We start from the raw sequence: 25,000 nt of genomic DNA on the forward strand, positions 1-25,000 counted from the left end.
GAACCCAGGACTCTCAGGTGAAAGCCAGGCAGCATACCACTACACCACGACCAGGTAAAAGTTAACTCACGTTGTCACAATCTTGTAACCAACGTCCCTCCGCCCCCCACTGTGGGCTTTCACCTGAGAGTCCTGGGTTCGATTCCCGGCATATTGGTAATTTCTCTGATGATCCCCAGGGGGATTAAATACTCAAGTGTTTACCCACAGGTGGGAGGCTACCCACTGGTAATGGTAGCCCTCACCTGGGGAAACCCGAGTGAGGGCCATCCACAGGTCAAGGCCACCCACAAGGGAGGGGTTGGAGGAAAGAAGTGGATAATCCTTCAAAGGTCACCTGCATTCTACGTTTGACCCAGACTTGGGAAGGAAAATACAGGTTTTTCTCCACCAGTTTATATGGAACAGACTATACTACTGAGTTTATTACTTGCAGTCTGATGTATGGAATGTTTTTAAAATTTAATTTGTTTTTCCTTCCACTGTTCCTTTTCTTTGAAATAAAAAAATGGTAGCCTCCCCAATGAATATAGAAACTGGAGCTTTTATGTGTTTATTTATTTATGTATGTACTGTATTTCTATAATTACCGGTATGTATATATCTGTCTGTTCATTTTTATTGTTTAATTATTTGGTTATGTATGTGTTGCCTACTTCTTCCTTAGTCTGTATCATTCTTTTTCTGTGCCTGCCCTCCTCTCTTCCTATTTCTCCCATCTTTCCTGTCACTTCTTATTGCGTTTCTTTCCTTTACAGGTGGCTTTACATTGAGTGACAAGCCAAATGGTTTCCTGTAAGCCAAGAAACCATTTACAACGCTGGGTGGTAACCATATAACCAAACCATACGTGTTCCCTACGTGTCAACAAGTGGGTTGGTGAAGGGTTAGTGCCCCTCCCCGTAAAACAAATAACTCAGAGTCAAATGGCCACCCCTTACGGGATTATGGCGTCTGGCAATAGATAGATAGATAGATGTATGTGTTTATTTATGTATTTACCCATGTTTATTTACTTGTTTATTTATTTGAGGCAGTTTCATAATTAGTATTATCAGCTCTTCCTGCACGCAGTCGGGGAGTACCGTAATTACAAAACTAAACCGTCTAATTAAAAAAAAAATTTCCTAAGGTGAATAATAAGATGAAAAACGATGTATAACACTTCTTATTATCTGTAGACGTTTTTGGACGATTGATTATGATTAGGGATTTTTCGACAGCACGAGTTAAGAAATATACCTAACATTTTTTTTTTCCTAGATGTTTTTATTATTCCTAGCAAGCAAGGAAGGTTTGATACAGCCTTCATTAACATTCTCACTAGCTGGGCAATCTTTTCAGCTGAATAAGATCATCCTGAAGTAGCAAGGATAAGACAGCACGAGAAAATGAAGAAAATGTTGTCTTGTTTATCTTGCCATCTCCAGACGATTTTATTTGGCTGTGTGTGTGTGTGTGTGTGTTTGTGTGTTTCATCAGTATATAGTAGAGATATGAAAATTGTGGTAGCAGTTCATATTGATCGGTTCCTTATTCCATTTGAGTATAGAAAGTCCTCTTTTTTTTTTTTTTTTTTTGTATATAGCGAGTACCGTTTATTAAAGGGCCTCGCTTGTTGGCACATTTTTACAGGAACAAACAGTGACAAAAAACGTAACTTTATTGGTGAAGTTTATGCAGGAACGACAGTCTCAACATGGAGCCCATTGGAGTTAGGTTAACTCTTGAGCCACTCCCGCCTTTGCCCTCCGAATTTTTTTTTTTTCTGTCATTGTACACGATTTTTAGAAGGAACTGTTTCTGCTTTTCGTCCCTGCATCGTGCGTTGAGCCCCTGGATGATTCCAGTTCCTCATTCTGGAGCATCATTTATAACTTCCAAATTTTTGACCAGGTCATTGAGGTCTGGGGCATAGATGGCTTCAGGGACCTCCTGCTGAACTCCAGCCTCAGCAGCCAGTCACTCCAGCATTTCACTTGTTCAGCTAGTCACAAATACTGTCCTGGGTGTCAGTGGCAGAAATGCTGAGATTTTTTTCCCTCCAGCCTCTTCAGTCACTTCCTGGCTGGCTGGCAAAGGTTTTCCAGCATCCCCTGCCTGGTCTTCAGTTCAAGTCTCGTCGAAGAAGTCCAGGGAGATGGCCCCCTCGCTGAGGTACCAGAGGTGGCGTCGAAGGGCTTTCTTTGTCATTGATGCCACCTCTTGGTCCGGGTGGTTGAGGGGGTCCTTGAGAAAGTCCAGATCATTCTTTTGGACCCTGCTTGGTATGATAGCAGCTAGTGTGTTCTTCACATCTTTCCTCAACGCCATGTAGGCCTATTGTTCGTGGGGTTGCTTAATCACCTTCTTCAGGTTGGCCTTTGTTTTCAAAAAGAGGTTGGGCCGCCTCCAACCTTCCTTCAGTTTCTCCGAAACCACCTTTGCCGCATTCAAAATTGGTTGTTGTTGTTGTTGTTGTTGAAAGATTCCCTGCACATATAGTGCAGGCCGGGCCATACATTAGCCCGGTCAGTGGTGTATGGGCTGATTAACAAACAGTAAGTGAGGAGAACAGGACCTGGGGATTGCCCAGCACACACGTCCTGTCTCCTGACTGGCTTTGTGGTGTGTGCGTCAGAATTGGTGCCTTCTGGTCCATGTGATGCCATTTTAAAACAAAACGTCTTGTTTGGAAGGAGTGCGGGTTGAAGAAAAATCTGGAAACTGGGCCATCATGACAAGCCACACACCACGCGACATGACCTATAGAAAAGGTCAAAATTGGTGTTAACGGGCAACTGAAAATTGCGATCAGGGAACAGTAAATATCTGATAACCAAATTAGCTGGATATCCCGATGAACTAGATTTATGTGCAGTAGGAGTGGCAAAATTTCAAACACCTGTAATAAGACTGCACACAGCAAGCCAGAACCCACATACGAAGCACTTTCCCTGACACCACCTCACCAGCAACTCACACCAAGACACAGAACATCGCCTGAGGCACTGAAACAGCACGCACCCACTGCCCAACTTCAGGAAGGGGGGTGGGGGAGGCTTGGCAATTTCCTGAGTCACGATCGGCAGAGATAACCAAAAATCGGACTATGGAAAATGCGACCTCAAAATACACTTCAATTTCCGAGAGATTTTGTAGGAATCATTTTGGGGGAAATGGATCACAGCCACAAGCGATATGAACAAATGGTAGAATATTTCCAAAAATGAAACGCCCTGGTGTGTGTGTGTGTGTGTGAGAGAGAGAGAGAGAGAGAGAGAGATTATATGCATTTTTGTTTGTGTGTTTGTGTGCAAGTAATTTAAGTACCCAGACATAAGCAGACCAAATCGCCTGTTGTCACGCATTAACCCACACTGTCTCTCCCTCACCAGGCTTCGAGCGCCATGTACCAGGCTACCCTCGTTACCAGTACCTGGGGGAGGCGTCGAGGGGGGAGCATCACCTGGTAATCAAGAGCGTCACCTTACAAGACGACGGGGAGTACCAGTGTCAGGTCGGTCCCACCGCCACCACCAGTGCTGTGTGGGCACCTGCCAACCTGACTGTTATGGGTGAGTGGAGGGCTGCACACACACACACACACACACACACACACACACACACACACACACACACACACACACACACACACACACACACACCGCCACCACCAGTGCTGTGTGGGCACCTGCCAACCTGACTGTTATGGGTGAGTGGAGGGCTGCACACACACACACACACACACACACACACACACACACACACACACACACACACACACACACACACACACACCGCCACCACCAGTGGTGTGTGGGCACCTGCCAACCTGACTTATGGGTGAGTGCACACACACACACACACACACACACACACACACACACACACACACACCGCCACCACCAGTGCTGTGTGGGCACCTGCCAACCTGACTGTTATGGGTGAGTGGAGGGCTGCACACACACACACACACACACACACACACACACGCACACACACACCGCCACCACCAGTGCTGTGTGGACACCAGCTAACCTGACTGTTATGGGTGAGTGGGGGGCTGCACACACACACACACACACACACACACACACACACACACACACACACACACACAATTATATCTACGGTATATAGATAGAGAGATAGATAAATAGATGGATATAGACAGATAGAAAGATGTGTGTGTGTGTGTGTAGGGAGGGAGAGAGAGAGAGAGAGAGCAAAGAAAACTCATTCACAAGTGTAAGACTAGCCATTGCAAGTTTCCCGTTTCACGCCTTACAAAGATACACGAAGGAAAAAAAAAATAAAATGTTTCAAGTTTTAACACATCCACCTAATCTGTTTATTTTCCTTTTTTTTCCAGTCCATTTATATTATTTATTTATTTATTTGAACAGCGTTGTAGTGAAAATGTAATGTAGGCTATTATCTGGTCTCCTCTTAACTTGAAATACGCTGGGTGGTAACCATATAACCAACCCATACGTGCTCCCTACGTGTCAGCAAGTGGGTTGGTGGAGGGTTAGTGCCCCTCCCCGTAAAACAAATAACTCAAAGTCAAATGGCCACCCCTTACGGGATTATGGCCTCTGGCAATAGATAGATAGACGTCTCCTAAGTGAGACAGGTTAGGAACGTGTATGAGCGAGCAGCGGTGTAGTTGTTTGCCTTTTTCGGATACGTGTGCGTGTGTGTGTGTGTGTGTGTGAGAGAGAGAGAGAGAGAGAGAATGTACCTGTGTGTGTGTGAGAGAGAGGGAGAGAATGTGTAGCTGTGTGTGTGTACAAATATGTATGTACTCGTGTGTGTGTGTGTGTGTGTGTGTGTGTGTGTGTAGCTTAACTCCATCTTCCCTTTTCACCCCACAGTCGCTCCAGCCGGCATCAGCATCTGCGGCGGGTCTGTTGGTGTGGTGGGGAGGGGCGGGGGTGCCGGTGGGGGTGAGGTGGAGGTGGTGGAGGGGAGGGAAGTGGAGCTCGAGTGTGAGGTGCGGGGGGCCAGACCTGCCGCCAGTGTGGCCTGGTATCGCAATGGCATTAAGCTGCATTCAGGTGGGTACTTAGCTCTCTCTCTCTCTCTTACGTACACACACACACACACACACACACACACACACACACACACACACACACACACACACACACACACACACACACACACACATTCTCTCTCTCTCTCTCTCTCTCTCTCTCTCAGTATAAAATGCAGAGAATTTGTTTGTGACCACCCCTCATGGGATTTAGGCGACTGGCAATAAACAGATAGATTATTATTATTATTATTATTATTATTTACTTTTTTTTTACTAAGACGAACAGAGGAAGAAAAACAAATTAAATACAAAAAAATTACTTCCCACAGCGTTGCATCGGGAGGAGGTGAGAGCGTCGAGTGAGGGGCGTAGGTGGGACGTAATGAGTCGCCTACTGGTGGTTGTTACGGCAGAGGATGACAAGCAGCAGTACTCTTGCCGGGCCCTACACCCCGCCCTACACCACTCCCCCACCACACTCGTCGCCTCCCTCACACTCAATGTCTTGCGTGAGTAGAAGGTCTTGAGGTGCAGGGAAGGTGTTAAGGTGCTGGCAAGGTGTTGAGGTGCTGGCAAGGTGTTAAGGTGCTGGCAAGGTGTTAAGGTGCTGGCAAGGTGTTAAGGTGCAGGGAAGGTGTTGAGATGCTGGCAAGGTGTTAAGGTGCAGGGAAGGTGTTAAGGTGCTGGCAAGGTGTTAAGGTGCAGGGAAGGTGTTAAGATGCTGGCAAGGTGTTAAGGTGCTGGCAAGGTGTTAAGGTGCTGGGGAGGTGTTAAGATGCTGGCAAGGTGTTAAGGTGCAGGGAAGGTGTTAAGACGCTGGCAAGGTGTTAAGGTGCTGGCAAGGTGTTAAGGTGCTGGCAAGGTGTTAAGGTGCAGGGAAGGTGTTAAGGTGCTGGCAAGGTGTTAAGGTGCTGGGAAGGTGTTAAGGTGCAGGGAAGGTGTTAAGGTGCAGGGAAGGTGTTAAGGTGCTGGCAAGGTGTTAAGGTGCTGGCAAGGTGTTGAGGTGCTGGCAAGGTGTTAAGGTGCTGGCAAGGTGTTAAGGTGCTGGCAAGGTGTTAAGGTGCGGCAAGGTTTATAGGAAGGTGTTAAGGTGCTGGCAAGGTGTTAAGGTGCTGGCAAGGTGTTAAGACGCTGGGAAGGTCGTAAGGTGTTGGTGTTAAGTGAAATTAAGTTTGTGTTTGGTTTGTTTTACGTGTATTAAAAGTTGTTAGGTTTCAGCAGTTTTGGAAGGTAGAGTTTTGTTATTATTGTTATTATTATTATTATTATTATTTATTTTATTATTATTATTATAGTTATTATTATTATTATTGGAACGCCGACTGTTCTCCTCCTCCTCCTCCTCATTATTATTATTATTATTATTATTATCATTATTATTATTATTATTATGAATCTTCCACCAGACGCCCCCGGTCCACCCACCATCACGGGCTACACCACAGGGGAGGCGCTGAGGGAGGGGGAGCGCCGCACCCTACATTGCATGGTATATGGGGGTAATCCACGCCCCTGGGTGACGTGGTACCGCCATGGACGACCCCTCAACCCCTCCTCCCTGCCCCTCCCCCCCTCCCTTCCCCCCAAGCCTGACTGGGAGGGGGAAGAGGGGGAGGGAGTAGGGGTGGAACAGGGGGTGAGGGCGACCAGGGAGGAGAATGGTGCTGTGTACGAGTGTAGGGTGACCAGTCCACAGCTGCCCCGCCCCCTCACCACCAACGTCACCCTCATCGTCCACTGTGAGTCTGTGCCGTCTGTGTAACATTTATGGATTTATTTTGTTATTTATTTGCCTCTTTGTTTACTTATCCATCTGTCTGTATGTCTGTCTGTGGATCTGTTTCTTTGTCTGGCCAGCTGTTATTCTGTCTGTTTATCTATCTATCTAAAGCCTTTGCATCTATCAAGGATTAATTCTGTGTATCATTTTCTGTCTATCTAGGTATCAGTATGTATCTCCTTGTCTATCAGTCTATCAGTTTATCTATCTGCTTTCTGTCTATCTAATTTGTTAATAGGAACACGCTTCTTTATTTTTTTTACTTACTCATGGCTACACCAATGGATTTTTTTTTTACACATTATCAGTATTTTTATTTTCCAATCCCATCCACCACCAGTATCACCCACACCCTCCACCCTAGGTCTGTGTGTTCTAGGTAACTGATTCTTCTTTAAGGGTTAGACCTGAATTCCTTATAATTTTTGGTGATTCTCATTGTTCACTGGGAGAGAGAGAGAGAGAGAGGAGACCACTTGAGACCTCTTAAGTAAGACCCCTTAAGTGAAGCCTCTTAAGTGAGACCCCTTAAACGAAACCCCATAAGTAAGACCCCTTAAGTGAAACCTCTTAAATGAGACCCCTTAAGTAAGTCCATAAGTGAGACTCCCTTAAATGAGGCCCCTTAAGTGAAACCCTCTTAAGTGAAACCTCAAATGAGACCCCTTAAGTGGCTCCTCCCCCCTGCCCCCAGACCCCCCTAAGCGTGTGGAGGTGAGGGGCGCCAGGCTGGTGGTGGCGGGGGAGCGGCTGGACCTCACCTGCACCACCTCACCTGCCAATCCACCCTCATCGCTTACCTGGAGACTGCAAGGTGAGTAGCTGGGGGGGGGGGTAGTGAGGGGAGGCAGGCAGGCAGGGGGAGGGTATCTTTCTATCTATCTGTCTACCTATCTATCTGTGTCTGTCTGGAGTTATCTCTGTATATATCTTTTTATCTATCTGTGTGTCCGTCTGTACAAGGTCAGGGGGCTGTAGGCAAGGGGAGCGTATCTATCTATCTATCTGCCACTGACTGTATATCTATCTCTCCACTTATCTATCTGTGTCTCTGTCTGTCTGCCTGTCTGTCTGTGTCTGCCTTTGTCTTACTGTCTGTGTATGTTCATCTTTCTATCTATCTTTGTGTCTGTCAGTCTCTCTCTATTTATTTTCTATCTATCTATCTATCTGTCTTTGTGTTTACCTATCCATCCATCCATTCAATCCATCTGTGTGTTTACATATTTATCTCTGTCTATTTCTGTCTATCTATCTATCTATCCATCAGTGTCAGAAAAAATTACGTCCAATAGCCTCCCTTCGTCATATAAAACACAACCATAATATTTGTCTAGACGCTTATCCATTCAATAAACATGATTCTATTTTTCCTGTGTAAAAAATACCTTAATAATTGACTGCCATTAATCAAAGCCTTATTTTAAATTTTCTTTCTTTTTCTTTAATGTGGATGTGATAGGAAGCGTTAGGAGAAACACACTGAGGTGGTTTGGCCATGTGGAGAGGATAGAGAGTGAGAGACTGACGAGGAGAGTGTATGGTGTGGATGTGGATGTTATAGGAAGCGTTAGGAGAAACACACTGAGGTGGTTTGGCCATGTGGAGAGTATGGAGAGTGAAAGACTGACGAGGAGAGTGTATGTGGTGTGGATGTGGATGTGATAGGAAGCATTAGGAGAAACACATTGAGGTGGATTGGCCATGTGGAGAGGATGGAGAGTGAGAGACTGACGAGGAGAGTGTATGGTGTGGATGTGGATGTGATTGGAAGCGTTAGGGGAAGCACATTGAGGTGGTTTGGCCATGTGGAGAGGATGGAGAGTGAGAGACTGACGAGGAGGGAGTGTATGTGTTGTGGATGTGGATGCGATAGGAAGCATTAGGAGAAACACACTGAGGTGGTTTGGCCATGTAGAGAGGATGAAGAGTGAGAGACTGACAAGGAGATTATGTGAGTGAGGTGGAGGGAGGGAGAGGGAGGGGGAGGCCAAGGATGAGATGTAGAGATGGAGTGGAGAGGTGTATGAGAGAGGGGTGTGTGTGAGCTGGGAGCAGGGCAGTGAAATGACAGGGGACAGGGCGACATGGAGGCGATTTGTTTGTGGCCACCCCTTACGGGATTAAGGCGTCTGGCAATAGATAGATAGATAGATCTGCACCCTGTCTATTTGCACTTAGAACTGTAAATAAGTGTAAGTAGGAATTCGGCTTGTAAATATAATAATAATATAAAGAAGAGAGATTTACTGCGGTAGGCTGTTTGGTCCATGCTAGGCTGCTCCTGAAAGAGTAACTGAACTAATATAATAAGACAAGGATAGTAAAGAAAACATGAGTAGTGTTTTGGGGGTTAATTTCCTTGTCAGTCTTGCTTGTGTGTGTGTGTGTCTGTCTGTATATCTATCTGTGTACCTATCTATCTGTGTCTGTCTATATCTATCAGTGTATATTTATCTTTCTATCTATGTACTTGTCCCCCACATACAAAACACGGTCTGGACATGATAGCTGAAGCCCTTCCACGTGTTCCTTTAGAAATTCCTCAGCATCTTTTAATTCTTCCTGTCCTTCTGTCTTGGAAGTGCTGTAAGATGCTGTCAAATTATACGTGGATTATGGTGTCAGTGGCAAGGAAAGCTCAGGGGTAGTGTGTGTGTGTGTGTGTGTGTGTGTGTGTAAGTGAACGAAGGTAATAATAATGATGATGATTTTGGTGGTGGTGGTGATTATGTATGTGTGTGTGTGGGTGGGTGTTCATGTTGCGTGTGCGTGCGTGGTGTCCCTTTATCTAGAATCCCACATTTTCAGTGCACTTACAGACACACACACTTAAGCGGCTTTCACGAGTAGACCCCAGGGTATTTGTCCAAGCCTATCTTATTTATTATGTACACACTGGCTCAACATCAATAGTGTGTGCGTGTGTGTGTGTGTTTTAAGTTGGCTAAAATCGTGTGTAGGCGAAAATGAAGGGGATGGTTTGTTGATGGGATAAACAGAGGCGTATGGGGTGGTCTTTTATTATTATTATTATTATGATGTCCTGATTTCGACCTGAACACTGTATAAAGCGCACCATTGCCCCTATTATTATTTTTATTATTATTATTATTAATTAATATTATTATTATTATTATTATTATTATTATTATTGATGTCCTGATTTCGACCTGAACACTGTACAAAGCTTAAATATTGTACTGTACAGGGACAAGGTACAGTTTAAGGATTTGAATTTAAGTTTGTTTTACTGATCTACCATAAGACCCGCCCACGTCGTAAAAATATCCCCGCTAATACCAGTACACCAGTCCTGTATGAGACGGGCCTAGCATGTATTCTGTATGGACGGTGGGTGTTGGTGTCGAAGTGGTGACAAGTGGAGGTGTATGGTGCGTAGGAGGACTGCTGGACCTCAGGAAACGGGCTCTGAAGTCTATACGCAGAGTCGGACACATGAGAGAGAGAGAGAGAGAGAGAGTATCATTAAATAAAGACATTATATTAGTTTATTTTTTTTTTATAACTTTTCTCAGTGACAAGTAATAAAATACAGACTCAAGCAGACCTGTCCTCCTCTCTGCCTTGAGCCCCTCCACGCCACCTTCCTGCATGTCCCCCTCCACTGCCATCTTCTCTCCATCTCCTCTCTGCCATCTTCTGTCTATCATATCTTTGTCATCTTCTCTCTGTCTCTTCTCCGTCACTTTCTGTCTGCTGTCATCTTCTCTCCATCTGCTCTGTGTCATCTTCTCTCTCTCTCTCCTTTCTGTCATCTTCTTTCTATCTCTTCTCTCAGTTTCACTCTATCTGCCCTGTCATCTTCTCTCCGTCCGCTCTCTATCCTCTCTGTCATCTTTTCTCTATCATCTCTGTCTGCTTTCTGTCACCTCCTCTCTATCATCTATCTCCTCTCTTATCTTCTCTCTATCATCTCCTGTCTATCATCTTCTCTCTATCATCATCTCTCTGTCATCTTCTCTCTGTCATCTTCTCTCTATCACCATCTCTCTGTCATCTCCTTTCTGTCATCCCTTCATCATCTCGTCTCTGTCATCTCTCTATCATCATCTCACTGTCATCTGTCTGTCATCTCTTTTCTGTCATCCCTTTATCATCTCCTCTCTGTCATCTCCGTCATCTCCCTCTCGCCCCTTCCCCACCAACTCACTCTTGCTCCCCTTCACCGTCCACATCCTTTGTGTTGTCAATTAGGGAAAATAATTGCCATCCTAATTACCACACAGGATTACTGACTTTATTTGAGGCTTATCCACTGCTTCATTAACTTGTCTAATTAGTCACGGGTTCGATCCTTATTAATACCTGGTGCAGGATTATACCTGGCTTTCTTGTACAGGCATAATAATAATGATAATAATAATGATAATGATGATAATAATAATGATAGTGATGATAATAATAATAATAATAATAATAATATAATAATAATAATAATGAGTAATAACAATAATAATAAGAGTACTACTACTACTACTACTACTACTAATCTCGGTGAATAAAAATTGCCTACCATCATTTTCTATTTTGTGGGTGATAGAGGGACGCCTTCACGTGGTGGCACTGATATGGAGCTGCCCAACCACACAGTCCAATCCAGTAGTCTCATTCTAAATCCAGTCTAATCTCATCTCGTCTCATCTCATCTCATCTAGTCTCATTTAATCTAATCTCGTCATCTCATCTCATCTCATCATCTCATCTCATCGCATCTCATCTCATCTAATCTCATCTCACCTCATCTCATCTAATCTTATCGCATCTCATCTCATCTAATCTCACCTCATCTCATCTAATCTTATCGCATCTCATCTCATCTAGTCTCATCGCATCTCGTCTCATCTCATCTCATCTCATCTAGTCTCACCTCATCTAGTCTCATCGCATCTCATCTCATCTCATCTCACCATCAATCTGTATCTCCGTCCATCAGGCATAGAGGTGGGTGGTGGTGGTGGGTCGGTGAGTGAGGACAAGGGCGGTGGGTGGGTGACGTCCTCCCGGCTGACCCATCTTCTGGCCAGGTCACACGAGGGGCGGGAGGTCACGGCGGAGTGCAGGTCGCATCACACCGCCGCAACATCGCCCCTCGCTGCCAACTGGACCGTCACCGTTGTTAGTGAGTGTTTGGGGTGGAGATTGGTGTTTGGTTAGTCTATTTGTTAGTGAGTTAGTAAGTTTGTTGGGTAGGCAGAAGGCATGGATGATAGATGAAAGATACATAGACAGGTAGATAGATAGATAGATAGATTTAATTCCGGTGAAAAGCTGGAGGGGCAGACCGAGCATGAGATGGAGTGATGGAGTGGAGAGGTATATGTGAGAGGGGGGAGGTGTAAGTTGGGGGGCTGGAAGAGTGAGACTAACGAGGAGCGTGTGTGTGAGTGAGGTGGAGGGGAGGAGTGGGGAGGGGGAGACCGAGGATGAGATGGAGGGATGGAGTAGAGAAGCATATGAGAGAGGGGAGTGTAAGTTGGGGGAGGACAGCGAAATGGCGGTGGACAGGGCGACTTGGAGGCAGTTTGTTTGTGGCCACCCCTTACTGGATTAAGGCGTTTGGCTATAGATAGATGGATAGACAGAAAAGCTTAAGTGGATAGATAGAAAAGTTTATAGATAGACAGAAAACTTAGAGAGGGTAGATAAAGGATAGATAGATTCCTGAGAGCCTTATCTTGGCGTGTTTTGTTTTGGTTTAGGGGTCTGGGGGCAGTGGTGTGAGCATAGATAAGAGGGAGGGGGAGGGGAGGAGGGCAGAGAAAGAGGAGGGGGGAGGGAGGAAGAGAAGGAGGAGAGGGGAGCGGTAGGATAAGAGGAGAGAAGGTAGGAAGGGAGAAGGATGAAAAGAGGAGAAAGGGGAGGGAAGGAAGGGAGGGGTAGGAAGAGAGAAGAGAAGGTGGGGAGGGAGAGGAATGAATAGAGGAGAAAGGGGAGAGGAGGAGGAGAGGGGAGGTGGAGGGAAGGAGGGGAGGGATGGGAAGAGAGAAGGTAGGAAGGGAGAGGAATGAAAAGAGGAGAGAAGGAGGAGGGGGGAGATGGAGGAAAGGAGGGGAAGAGAGAAGGGAAGGGAGGGAGGGAGAGGGATGAAAGGAGGAGAAAGAGAAGGAGAGTGAAGGTAGAGAGGAAAGATGAGAGGGACGGAGAAGAAAGGAGGGGAGAGGGAGGAAACAAAGAAGAACAGAGGGAAAGAAGGGAGGGATGGAGGAGGAGGAGGAGAGAAAGGGAAGGGATGGAAAGAAGAAGAGGAGAGAGAGAGAGAGAGAGAGAGGAAGCAGGAAATAAGAGAGGGAGAGGAAAAAGAAAAGACGATGAAACGGAAGGGGAAGGACGGAATCTGATGAGAGAGAGAGAGAGAGAGAGAGAGAGAGAGAGAAACAAGGACGAGAGGAGGGAAGGAAAACCGTGCAGGAAGAAAGATAGAGGGGGCTTTATTTCCACAGTTACATTTAAAGCAAGGAGTGAGAGACAAACATACATCTTCAGCGGGGTTAAGAAGCTGTAAGGAGGGGTTTAGCTTTTAGTGTTAGCTGCGGGAAATATATAGCTGTGAATTGCGGGGGACAGGGCGACATGGAGGCGATTTGTTTGTGGCCACCCCTTACAGGATTAAGGCGCCTGGGAATAGATGAATAGATGGAGTTGTAGCTGAGTGGACTAGGTGGACTTGGGTAGCGTTGTGGAGAGTGGAAATGGAAGTGGGGAATAGGTGGTGTGGATTGATAGATGCAGAGATAGATAAATTCAGAGAGAGAGAGAGAGAGAGAGGAAAAGTGAATGAAATGGATGATAGATATATGGATAGATACGGATTTTCTAATGATCTAACTCAGCTTCTATCTATCTTCTATCTACTCCAGGGCGTCCAGGTGTGCCCCTAATCCGAGTGGAGTGGCCAGGTGAAGGTGGAGATGGGGAGGTGGATGAGGTGGTCGCCGGCGCCACCCTTACCCTCGTGTGTACCAGTGGTGGAGGCAGCCCGGCACCCATCGTCACGTGGGTACTTATAGCCACTACACTCGTTGGTGGTGGGGAGCTCTCTATCTATCTATCTACTCTCTCTCTCTCTCAGACCCACACCCATCGTCACGTGGGTACTTATATCTACTACACTCGTTGTTGGTGGGGATCTCTGTATCTATCTATCTATCTATCTGCTCTCTCTCTCATTCTCTCTCTCTCTCTCTAACTTTACTTGATACTGTCTTGTATGACCACACACACACACACACACACACACACACACACACACACACACACACACACACACACACACACACACACACACACACACACACACACACACACACACACACACACACACACACACACACACACCATAAGTATAATGTACTGTATATATATTTGTGATAAGTGGGGTGCCTACCATCCATTCACTTGATGTAGTGCAGTATTTAGGTAACTGTACACTAAATAACAAGCCAAATGATTTCCTGTAACTCATAAATGCATTTGCTATTGTGTGTGGTAATTATATAAGCAAATGGAGCCTGGTGGTCTAGTGAATTTAGGCGCTTCACGTGGATGCGGCACATATGGGTTGACATCCATGGGGTGGTTGGGATTCATTGCTCACATAATGCCACTCAGGGGCGGACAAAGCTGGTCAGCCTCACCTTATATGTGGGAGTTGCATCGCGTATCCCAGGCCTCTATGCTCGTGATGGATATTTGAATGTTGCTGGTAAGTTTAGGAGTTAGTTTAGATTGAGAGACTAACTAGGAGAGTATATGTGAAGTGGAGGGGGAGAGAGGGAGAGACCGAGGATGAGAGGTATATGAGAGAGGGGGTGTATGTTGGGGGGAGGGCAGCAAAATGGCAGGGGACAAGGTGACATGGAGGCAGTTTGTTTCTGGCCACCCCTTGTGAGGTTAAGGTGTCTGGTTATAGATAGATTGATAGATAGATAGTTTAGCATATGAAGGCGTCTGGTTATAGATAGATTGATAGTTTAGCATATTAAGGCGTCTGGTTATAGATAGATTGATAGATAGTTTAGCATATTAAGGCGTCTGGTTATAGATAGATTGATAGTTTAGCATATTAAGGCGTCTGGTTATAGATTGATAGTTTAGCATATTAAGGCGTCTGGTTATAGATAGGTAGATAGCTTAGCAGATTTTAGGTTAAGACTATCGAGACAGCAGAGGGAAATTACTGACTGTTCCTGTGTGTATTATTTCTCTCAGGCTGGAAAAAGATGGACGGAAACTTGAGGCCCAGGTGGATGAGGAGGACGAGGACATCACGGTGGCACGAGCACAGATGGAGGTGGAGGCGGCGGACAACGGGGCGGTGCTGAGGTGTATTGTGGAGAGCCCCGCCACCTCTGCCCCACTCACTGCCTCTGTCACCATTAACCTCAGTTGTAAGCAGAGTGATGATGTCTGTGTGTCAGTCTGTCTGTTCATCTGTCAGTCCGTTTATGTGTGCGTCTGTCTGTCTGTTCGTGTGTCAGTACGTCTGTGTGTCCGTCTCTCTGTCTTTTCATCTGTCAGTCTAAGTGTCCATTTATGTGTCTTCATTTGTCAGTCCATCTGTGTGTCCGTCTGTCTGTCTCTGTTCATCTGCCAGCTTGTCTATGTGTCAGTCTGTCTGTATGTCTGTCTGCCAGTCTGGTATACAGTAGAGAGTCCTGCCACATCCACACACTCACTGCTTCACTTACCATTATTGTTATTTGTAAGTGGTGAAAATGACACTCGGTTTGTGTATCTGTCTCTGGTGGAATGTATGGTGGCAGTTTCATCCACATCCACTCCACTCGCTGTGCATGTGTGTATACTGTATTTTATCCATGTTCGATAATATTGTCATATACGGGCTCATGTTACAATAAATAAAAAGTGGGCTCTTCTGCATAAGTACTGTATCTTAGTCACAAGTATCTCTCTATCTATTGCCAGACGCCTTAATCCCGTTTGGGGTGGCCACAAACAAATCGCCTCCAAGTCGCCCTGTCCCCCGCCATTTCACTGCCCTGCTCCCAACTCACACCCCCTCTCTCATATACCTCTCCACCCCATCCCTCCATCTCATCCTCGGCCTCCCCCTCCCTCTTCCCCCCTCCACCTCACTCACATACACTCTCTTTGTCAGTCTTTCACCCTCCATCCTCTCCACATGGCCAAACCACCTCAGTGTGTTCCTCATAACGCCAAATACAGGATCATTTTAACGCATTTCAGTAGACCACATATCAGATGTAACAGACACTACAGAGCCACTGGACTTCCCTTGGCCTTAATGAACAGTGTCCGTTAAATGGGGTGCAGCGGGTCACAGTACGTGTGGTTCCTGCCCATTCTACTCTGACCTGGCCTGAAACTGCCCTCTCCCCAGCATGATTGCTGAGTTGCAGTAACAGACTATAGTAATACTGCACTAGTCATGAAGAAGTGCAATGGCAAGGCTGTGAAATAAACTGCAAATGGGTAAAGTTATGGGCCAAGTTAGTGTAAAATGCTTATTTTAATTTTTAGTACTAGAATAAATTATTTGATTATTTTATTTTGAAATATGCATGAAATCCCTCCTCAGGGAAGGACCATCGGATGTAACAGATTATCAGCTTTTCAGAGCAGCCCCCCCCCCCCCATCAGTCCGTTATATGGAAGGTCTGTTGTATCCAGCAGCAGAATGGTGCCGTCAGACTCAGTTCTCCCTTGCCACTGTGCAGCCCATTCAGAAAGCTGTCTGCCACATAACCACCAGACCACTTTTAATTCCAGTTCCCCCCGAGGAAGTGTGAGCATGACTTGAGTCCTTAGACAGTGCAATAGTGGTAGTAGTAGTAGTAGTAAAAAAATAATGATAGTAATAAAAGGAAATAAAAAGGTCAGATTAACCTACTCTACCTTAACCTAACCTAACCTAACCGAGCATAACAGTGTAGGACTGACTGCATAACCTTTCACATAACTGTCCATCACGTAACACCAGACCACTTTCAGTCCCAGTCCCACCCAACGAATTGCAAGCGTGGTTGAGCCTGATACGGTGGAGGAGTGATGGTTAACGGGACTGATGCTGTGTTCTTTCAGGTGGATGTTCTTTATAAATTTCAGTTCCAATTCCCGTCCCTTTCAGAGAAGGTGAAACGTATCGACCCCGAGATTGTGGAAGAGAGACAAAGGGACAGTTAATCTTATCCTGGTATCGATTACACCTCTTTCAGAATGTCACCCCACCACTCTTACCACAAGACCTCCTCCTCCCTTGAATTCCAGTTCCCCCTGAGGAAATCCGAGCGTGGGTGAGTCCAGAGACGGTGGAGGAGGGTCAGAGGGCCACGTTGACCTGTGAGACATCCTCCAGTCGACCCCCTTCTGTAGTCACCTGGCACTCCTCTGACACGGCACTCACCGCCTCAGACACCACACACTTCCCTGCTCGCTATGGCGGCACTCGAACCAGGTAAGACTCTGAAACCATTACAAAGAAACCTCGATTTATGGCCTGTATTCCTGTGGGTTAAGGAAGTTCCCCGACACATTTTCATAAGCGATTTATTTTGCTAATTGCACCTTATCGTCTCATTGTGTGTCAAATAAACCCTCTAAATATTGCCATACTCTGCATAAATAGTGTACTAAAGGATATTACCCAGGCATATTAAAAAATGAATTGCTGAGGAAGAGGTGCTGGGGAGCCACTGTACTCGACCACAATACAGGTCGTGTCACTTTTTTTTTTTTTTTTTTTTTTTTTTTTTTTTTTAATTGCTTCACTATGATGGCGTCTTTTCCGTGGCAGTCTTGATGCCTACAGACACTTTTATTCATCTTAGATGAGACTTTTCTTAATTGTGGGCCATATATAACCTTCATTAACTTCTCTGCTGCTCGGGGGAAGACAATGGCTGAATCAGTAGAGATGTGGCCTGCAGTCCTAATGGACCCAGGTTTGAATCCTGGCTGGGGCAGGGAACAGTTTAAGAATTTGAATTTCCTAAAGTAGACTTTACTGATCTACCAGAAGACCCACCGACATGTCGTAAAAATACCCCCGCTAATACCAATACGCCAGTCCTGAATGAGGTGGCCCTAGCTGTATTCAATATGGACGGTTAGTGTTAGTGTTAAAGTGGTGACATGTGAAGGTGTATGGTATGTTGGAGGACAATTGGGCATTGGAAACAGGCTGTGAAGCCTATACCCAAAATCAGTCACATAAAAAAAAAATATACTCAAATATTATGAATAGCAGTGAGAATAATATACAAACAGTGTCATGGTACTGAAGGTGTTAAGTTCGGAGTCAGCTATATTTATTTGCTTGTTCAAATTACAGTACTAATTATATTTAGCTGATTTGCTGCTTTTACCCAATATACCTTAGAAGAAAAAGCATGACCAAGGTCTACACATGCATGTATTTAAAATGGGTAGTGGGTGTTAGCGCTGAAGTGGTGACATTTGGAGGTGTATGGTATGAAGGAAGAGTACTGGGCTGTGAGAGCAGGCTGTGAAGCCTATGCCCAGAGTCGGACACATAAAAAAAAAAAAGGCAGGTTGGATCCTGTATAGACAATAAGAATTGATGTGATACCTTACTACATATATGAATAAAGATTTGATATTTTGCCACACCTCCCTGACATCCCCATTTCGTACTTCGTCAGCATGGGAGGAGATTTGTTCTTTCTACCACTCACCTTCCAAGGAGAAGATCTAGTCATGCAGTGGCTTCGTATGTATTGTTATAGCTGTGTGACATGCTTTACCTTAAATCATTCCATACAGTGACTTATTTCGTCATTCTTGCTATTTGGCACTTTTCATGAGCCTGGGATTTTTCCATGGAGACCCTGGATAGTAAACTTGTCAGATGCCAGATACTGGATATCTGGCAAAACATTCAGTCTTGATATTTTAATGGTTACTTTTAATGTACTGTTTCTTGTATTATCAAATGAGCAACTAGAAGGTCCACAGTGACTTGGGTGAGAGGGTGGGATGAGGGGGATTGTGTTGAACAGGGCAAGAGCATCATTTAAGAGTAAGGCAGTGTGGAGGCTGTTCTGCCATGGCCATCCCCGCCACCTGCTGGACAGTTTCCAGAGAGACCCAGGCATCTGTGCGTGAACTGATTTGGTTCTGTTGACAGTATCCGAGGTAGGAGAAATTCTCACGTATCAGAAGTTGAAGATCTTTGCCCTGAATACTTGAGTGCTGCACCCAGGCCAGTGATCTCAGAGTGACTGTTTTGTGCCACCAGCAGAATTTATGCAGATCAGTGCATTAGGTTAATAAAGATGAATTGTTACTCGCATAGTGAAGTCTACAGTAATATGAGATATTTGAAGGTACAGCCAAGTCATTATTAAACTGTCATGTAGTAAGTTGTTCAGGCTGTCCATGAAAGAAATAAAAATGCTTATCTGTTCACTACCAAATCCATATATATTACATATTTTTTTTTACCAAGAAATAATAAATTTACCAAAAAAATTTCTTTACATTCAAATGATATTTATGTTACATTATTATTTATGAAATGAAGTTAGCAGGGGAGTGAAAGATAAAAATGGTAGATTACTAGTGGAGAAGGGAGAAAAAGTGAGCAGATGGAGAGAACACTTTAAGGAATTGTTGAACATAGAGGATGGAAGTAATGCGAGTATAAGTGGCTGGGGAATGGCTGGGAAAAGGAGGGAGGTGAGAAGACAGGAAGAAATCAGTAGGATAGAAGTTGTGGAAGCAATGAAGAAAGTTAAATCGGGGAAAGCCCCAGGAATTGATGGAGTGTGTGGTGAAATGCTGAAGCATGGGGGAGAGATAATAGTAGAATGGATGCGGAAGATGTGCAGATTGGCCTGAGAGGAAGGTAGAGTCCCGGAGGATTGGAAGTCAGGTATAATTATTCCCTTGTACAAAGGAAAAGGGGAAAAAGAAGTGTGTGGTAATCATAGGGGCATTTGTCTTCTTAGTATAATAGGAAAAGTGTATGGTAGGATACTTATTGACAGAGTTAGAGAAAGAACAGAGAAATTAGTTGGAGAAGAACAGAGAGGCTTTAGGAAGGGAAGAGGTTGTGTAGATCAGATATTCATTCTTAGATCTTTAGTGGAAAAGTTTTTAGAGAAGGGAAAGAAGTTGTATGCGGCTTTCATGGATTTGGAGAAAGCATATGACAGGGTGGATAGACAAGGATTGTGGAAAGTGTTAAGAATATATGGAGTAGATGGGAAGTTGTTGAATGCTGTGTAGAGTATGTACGATGGTGCGAAGGCTGCAGTGCGTGTGGATGGTGAACTAAGTGAATTTTCCTCTTTGAAAGTTGGGTTGAAACAGGGATGTGTCATGGCTCCATGGTTGTTCAATCTGTACATGGATGGGGTAATAAAAGAGGTACAAGGTAGGGTAGTGGATGTTGGAGTGGCCCTGGTGAGAGAGGATAGTGTTTGGAAACTCCCTGTACTGTTGTTTGCAGATGATACTGTGTTGTTGAGTGAAGACGATGGGGAGCTGCAAGGCTTGGTGGATGAGTTTGGGAGAGTGTGTAAGAAACGGAATCTAAAGGTGAATGTAGGGAAGAGTAAAGTGATGGTCTTTGAGAGAGGTGAAGTCAGTGGATGTACAGCGAGGTTGGATGGTGAGGAATTGGAAAATGTGAGTACGTTTTAAGTACTTGGGTAGTGTGATGAGTAAGGATGGAGGTTTGGAGGGTGAAGTGCGTGAAAGGGTACAGCAGGGAAGAAAGGTTGCTGGTTCTTTGAAAGCAGTGATAAGAAACAGGGAAGTGAGCATGGAAGTGAAAAAGTTACTACATGACAATATTGTGATACCAACTCTAACGTACGGAAGTGAAGCTTGGACGTTGTTGGAAGGACACAAGTCAAGAGTGAGAGCAGTGGAAATGAGTTATTTAAGAGGAGCCTGTGGAGTCACATGGAGAGACAGGCTGACGAATGAGGATATAAAGGAACGTTGTGGTGTGGATGTGGATGTGATGGAAAGCGTTATGAGGAACACACTGAGGTGGTTTAGCCATGTGGAGAGGATGGAGGGTGAAAGACTGACGAAGAGTGTGTATGTGAGTGAGGTGGAGGGGGGAAGAGGGAGGGGGAGGCCGAGGATGAGATGGAGGGATGGGGTGGAGAGGTATATGAGAGAGGGGTGTGTGAGTTGGGAGCAGGGCAGTGAGATGGCGGGGGACAGGGCGACTTGGAGGCGATTTGTTTGTGGCCACCCCAAACGGGATTGAGGCGTCTGGCAATAGATAGATAGATAGATGATTTATGAAAATCAAACTCATGAACGTTTTAAACTTACACCATCAACTTTGTTATCCTTGTAATGATTTCGTAGATAAATGGAAGAGTCATTTCCTTTACACATATTTCAAATAAACATTAGTGGCAAAAAATAAAAGTCGGCACCGTCCTAGGTTTTGCAAATTTACTTGACATGAAAAGTACAGATGTTTTTTATTTTACTTCAGATCAACTTGTTTATCTTGGTAATGAGTGCCTGTGTGAATGAAAGTTTTATTTACAGGTAATGTATTTAATATTTTTCAGGTAAATGCAATTATGTTTTTACCAGCTAGTGGCTACATAAGAGTTTTTCAGAATCATTTGCAAGCCGTATTTCCATTGTATGTTGTTCTTTATTTATTGGCATTAGATTTGTATATAGTGAAATCTGATGGCGAAATTATAAGAAGATGAAAATGTAGTTATTTGATATGTATATGAGAGAGGGGGACTGTGTAAGTTGGGGGGAGGGCAGCGATATGGCAGGGGACAGGATGACACGGTGGCGACTTGTTTGGTGGCATCCCTCACAGGATTAACGTGTTTGGCTATAGATTGTTAGATAGATAGAAATGTTGAAAATACGCATCAAAAGCATTTCAACTTCCTACGGTCCCAACACCTGCCATATGTAGCTATATTTTTAACTTTAAACTCAAAACATCCGGCTGTCTGACCGGATATTGGAGTGTTTGTCTATTCTATCCAAGAGCAAGAGTCAGTCGGATAGCGGATATTTGCCGGATTTCTGGGACATCCATATAAAAAAAAATAATCCACACCACCAGGTCAAAATATATGTATAGATCAGAATTATTCACTGTACACTCATTTATTGAATTGGGAGGGTTAGATGGGAAGCCTTAATTATTCTTCTTATACTGGAGCGACTTGGAGGCGTTTTGTCTGCGGCCACCCTTTGCGGGATGAGGGCGTTGGGCTGTAGATAGATATATAGACTTACACTGGAGGGGGTGTAGAGGTAGATGAGAGGGGGGAGTGTTGGAGAGAGGGCAGTTTGATGGCAGAGGACAGGATGACATGGAGGCGATTCATTTTGTGGCCACCCTTCTAGGATTAGGGTGTCTGGCTGTAGGTGGATTGGTGGAATAAAATCGTTTGGTGAGATTAACACTGAATAGCGATAGAACTGATGGGATTAAGAATGAAGGTACTTGGAATAGATAGGTAGGTAGAGAGAGAGAGAGAGAGATGACTATGCAAATTGCTCAGAGGAATTTTAGACACAAAGAGTTGCAGTCAAATGGGACAAACCTCAAAGGATAAAATTCAAACAAGCACTTTTTACACACACACACACACACACACACACACACACACACACACACACACACAGGGGCAAACCCCATCACGATCAAGCCTTTTTGTTTTTTTTTTATGTAATTCTTTCCTCAGTTAAAAAAAAAAATCATTAACAAGAATAATATGAAGAAATCTGAAGAAAATCGTCTTTATTTATTATTATTATTATTATTATTTTTTTTTTACCTTCCAAAATTCCATAACCCTTTGAAGCTCAGTTGATGGCTAAATAGAGTCAGATTGGAGGGCAGATTTGACTAATAACCAAGGAGACGCATTCCCGCCTCATGACAAAGGCCCGCCCGAGTATCATCCGTCCACGGCCTATAAGTTAAGATGTAAAAATGACCCAGTTCCGTCGGATGAAAAAACAGAGGATAGAATAAAGGAAATGTTTTTACTCTTGTCGCCTACCCCCCCGCCCCCTCCTTTACCCCACCAGGGCTCGAGGCTGCCGTTCTAAAGGGGTTGGCTTTTGTGTGGCTAAGAGAGAGAGAGAGAATCTAATTTCTCTAAGGTGTGCAAGAGAGAACGTGCTTTAATCATTTCACACGAGAGAGAGAGAGAGAGAGAGAGAGAGAGAGAGAGAGAGAGAGAGAGATTGTGTTTGTTTTGTCTGTGTGTGTGTGTGTGTGTGTGTGTGTGTGTGTGTGTGTGTGTGTGTGTGTGTGTGTGTGTGTGCAGTTCCCTCAGGCAACTTTTATATTATATTCTCACATTTAGAGAGACAGCTGCTTTTTAGTCGCAAGGTATTTATGTAGTTAGAGAGAGAGAGAGAGAGAGAGAGAGAGAGAGAGAGAGAGAGAGAGAGAGAGAGAGAGAGAGAGAGAGAGAGAGCAGGGTACAGTACATGAATTAATTGTATTAGTATCTCACATTAAGAGAGACATGGAGGGAAAGTGAGTACGGAAGTGTGTGTGTGTGTGTGTGTGTGTGTGTGTGTGTGTGTGTGTGTACTTTTATTCTCATGTGCGTTGAGAGGGAAGGCATGGAGTGACGACTATGGAATAATTTATATGTACGGGTTTTTCTCTCTCCCTTTTAACACACACACACACACACACACACACACACACACACACACACACACACTCTCTCTCTCTCTCTCTCTATGAGAATCAGTATTTGTCTGCATATATCAGTGTATCTGCAAATCTATATAATTATGCCAATTAATTCCAATCAGACCATCCATCCACCTATCTATCTATTTATCTATCTATCAGTTTATCTACCTATCCAACTGTCTATCTATCCATCTGTCTAAATTCACCCCGTTTTCTTTCAGGTCAGCACTGCGGGTGAAGGCATGGAGGGGTGACAGCGGTAGAGTGTACAGCTGCGACGCACACAATGGTCTGGGCGTCACCGTCACCACCAACGTTACGCTGGATGTTGTCTGTGAGTGTGTGAGAGAGGGAGGGGTTGTATGTGTCAGTATTACATCCATACGCTGATTGCTGGATAGATAGGTATACAATTTAAATAGATATAATAATGATAATGAATAAAATAATTGATAACGAACATGAAATTGTTAACTGTTTGCTTAACCCGTTTCTCTCTCTCTCTCTCTCTCTCTCTTAGACGGTCCAGTGTGGGTGGAGGAGCCAGTGGAGGAGGTGGAGGTGGAGGAAGGGCAGGATTTACTCATTATGGTGGAGGCGGAGGCTAACCCTTTGCCCATCACGTGAGTATCTATCAGTCTCCTTCTATCTGTCTATCTATCTGTCTATATGGAAATTATCTACTTGCAGTTTTTCTGTTTGTGCGTTTTGATATCTTTACCTGTATCTTTCTGTCTATCTATTTTACTATCTGTCTGTCTATCTGTATATCTGTCTGGTTGTATCTATTTTATCTGTTTTTATCTGAATTTTTAAAAGTCTGTATAACTATGTATCTATTGTCTATCTGTGTATCTATATTTTTCTATCTCTATCTTTTGTCAGTCTTTGTATAACTATGTATCTATTATATCTCTGTATCTATATCTTTCTATCTATCTATATCTTTTGTTAGTCTTTGTATAACTATATATATATCTTATGTCTGTCTATATCTCTGTATCTATGTTTACCATTCTATCTATCTGTGTATCTATTTAGCCATCTAACTCTCTCTCCACCGCCTCCACACAGGTACAGGTGGTGGCGGGGTCCTCAGCAGGTGGAAGGGGTGGATGCAGAGGCCAGCCAGCAGGGGCGGCTCAACATGAGGGCGCTCCACAGGCAGGACTCCGGCAGCTACTCCGTCACCGCCTCCAACCCCCGCACCTCCCTCAACGCCTCCTTCACCATCAATGTTTTGTGTGGGTGGTTCTCTCTCTCTCTCTCTCTCTCGCTCTTTCTCTCTCTCTCTCTCTCTCTCTCTCTCTCTCTCGCTCTCGCTCTTTCTCTCTCTCTCTCTCTCTCTCCATTTTTTCTTCATTATTTTGTGTCTTCTGATTGGCATTTCCTTGATCATTAATGTTTTATGTGTATGATTTTCTTTCTTACTTTATTATTATTATTATTATTATTATTACGCCAAAAAACTTTCATCACATTCTGTAGCTTCACATAAACGTAT

At 44.4% G+C, this 25,000-nt stretch overlaps 1 protein-coding gene across 1 annotated transcript in view; it reads left to right on the top strand.

Moving 5' to 3' along the window:
• The window catches only part of LOC145409092 (nephrin-like), a 57,311-nt gene that overhangs the window by 19,506 nt on the left and 12,805 nt on the right, over nt 1–25,000 (top strand). Inside the window, exons 3-14 of the mRNA XM_080279636.1 lie at nt 3,378–3,557; nt 4,860–5,042; nt 5,353–5,532; nt 6,430–6,762; nt 7,498–7,617; nt 11,761–11,946; nt 13,685–13,820; nt 15,036–15,214; nt 17,076–17,262; nt 23,718–23,830; nt 24,017–24,119; nt 24,571–24,740. Of these exons, the coding sequence (XP_080135762.1) occupies nt 3,378–3,557; nt 4,860–5,042; nt 5,353–5,532; nt 6,430–6,762; nt 7,498–7,617; nt 11,761–11,946; nt 13,685–13,820; nt 15,036–15,214; nt 17,076–17,262; nt 23,718–23,830; nt 24,017–24,119; nt 24,571–24,740 (2,070 nt within the window). The remainder of the gene's footprint in view (nt 1–3,377; nt 3,558–4,859; nt 5,043–5,352; nt 5,533–6,429; nt 6,763–7,497; nt 7,618–11,760; nt 11,947–13,684; nt 13,821–15,035; nt 15,215–17,075; nt 17,263–23,717; nt 23,831–24,016; nt 24,120–24,570; nt 24,741–25,000) is intronic.

The sequence above is a fragment of the Coenobita brevimanus genome, chromosome 79, assembly GCF_032717465.1.
Source record: "Coenobita brevimanus isolate Jiangsu-jjx chromosome 79, ASM3271746v2, whole genome shotgun sequence".
Taxonomy (NCBI): Eukaryota; Metazoa; Arthropoda; class Malacostraca; order Decapoda; family Coenobitidae; genus Coenobita; species Coenobita brevimanus.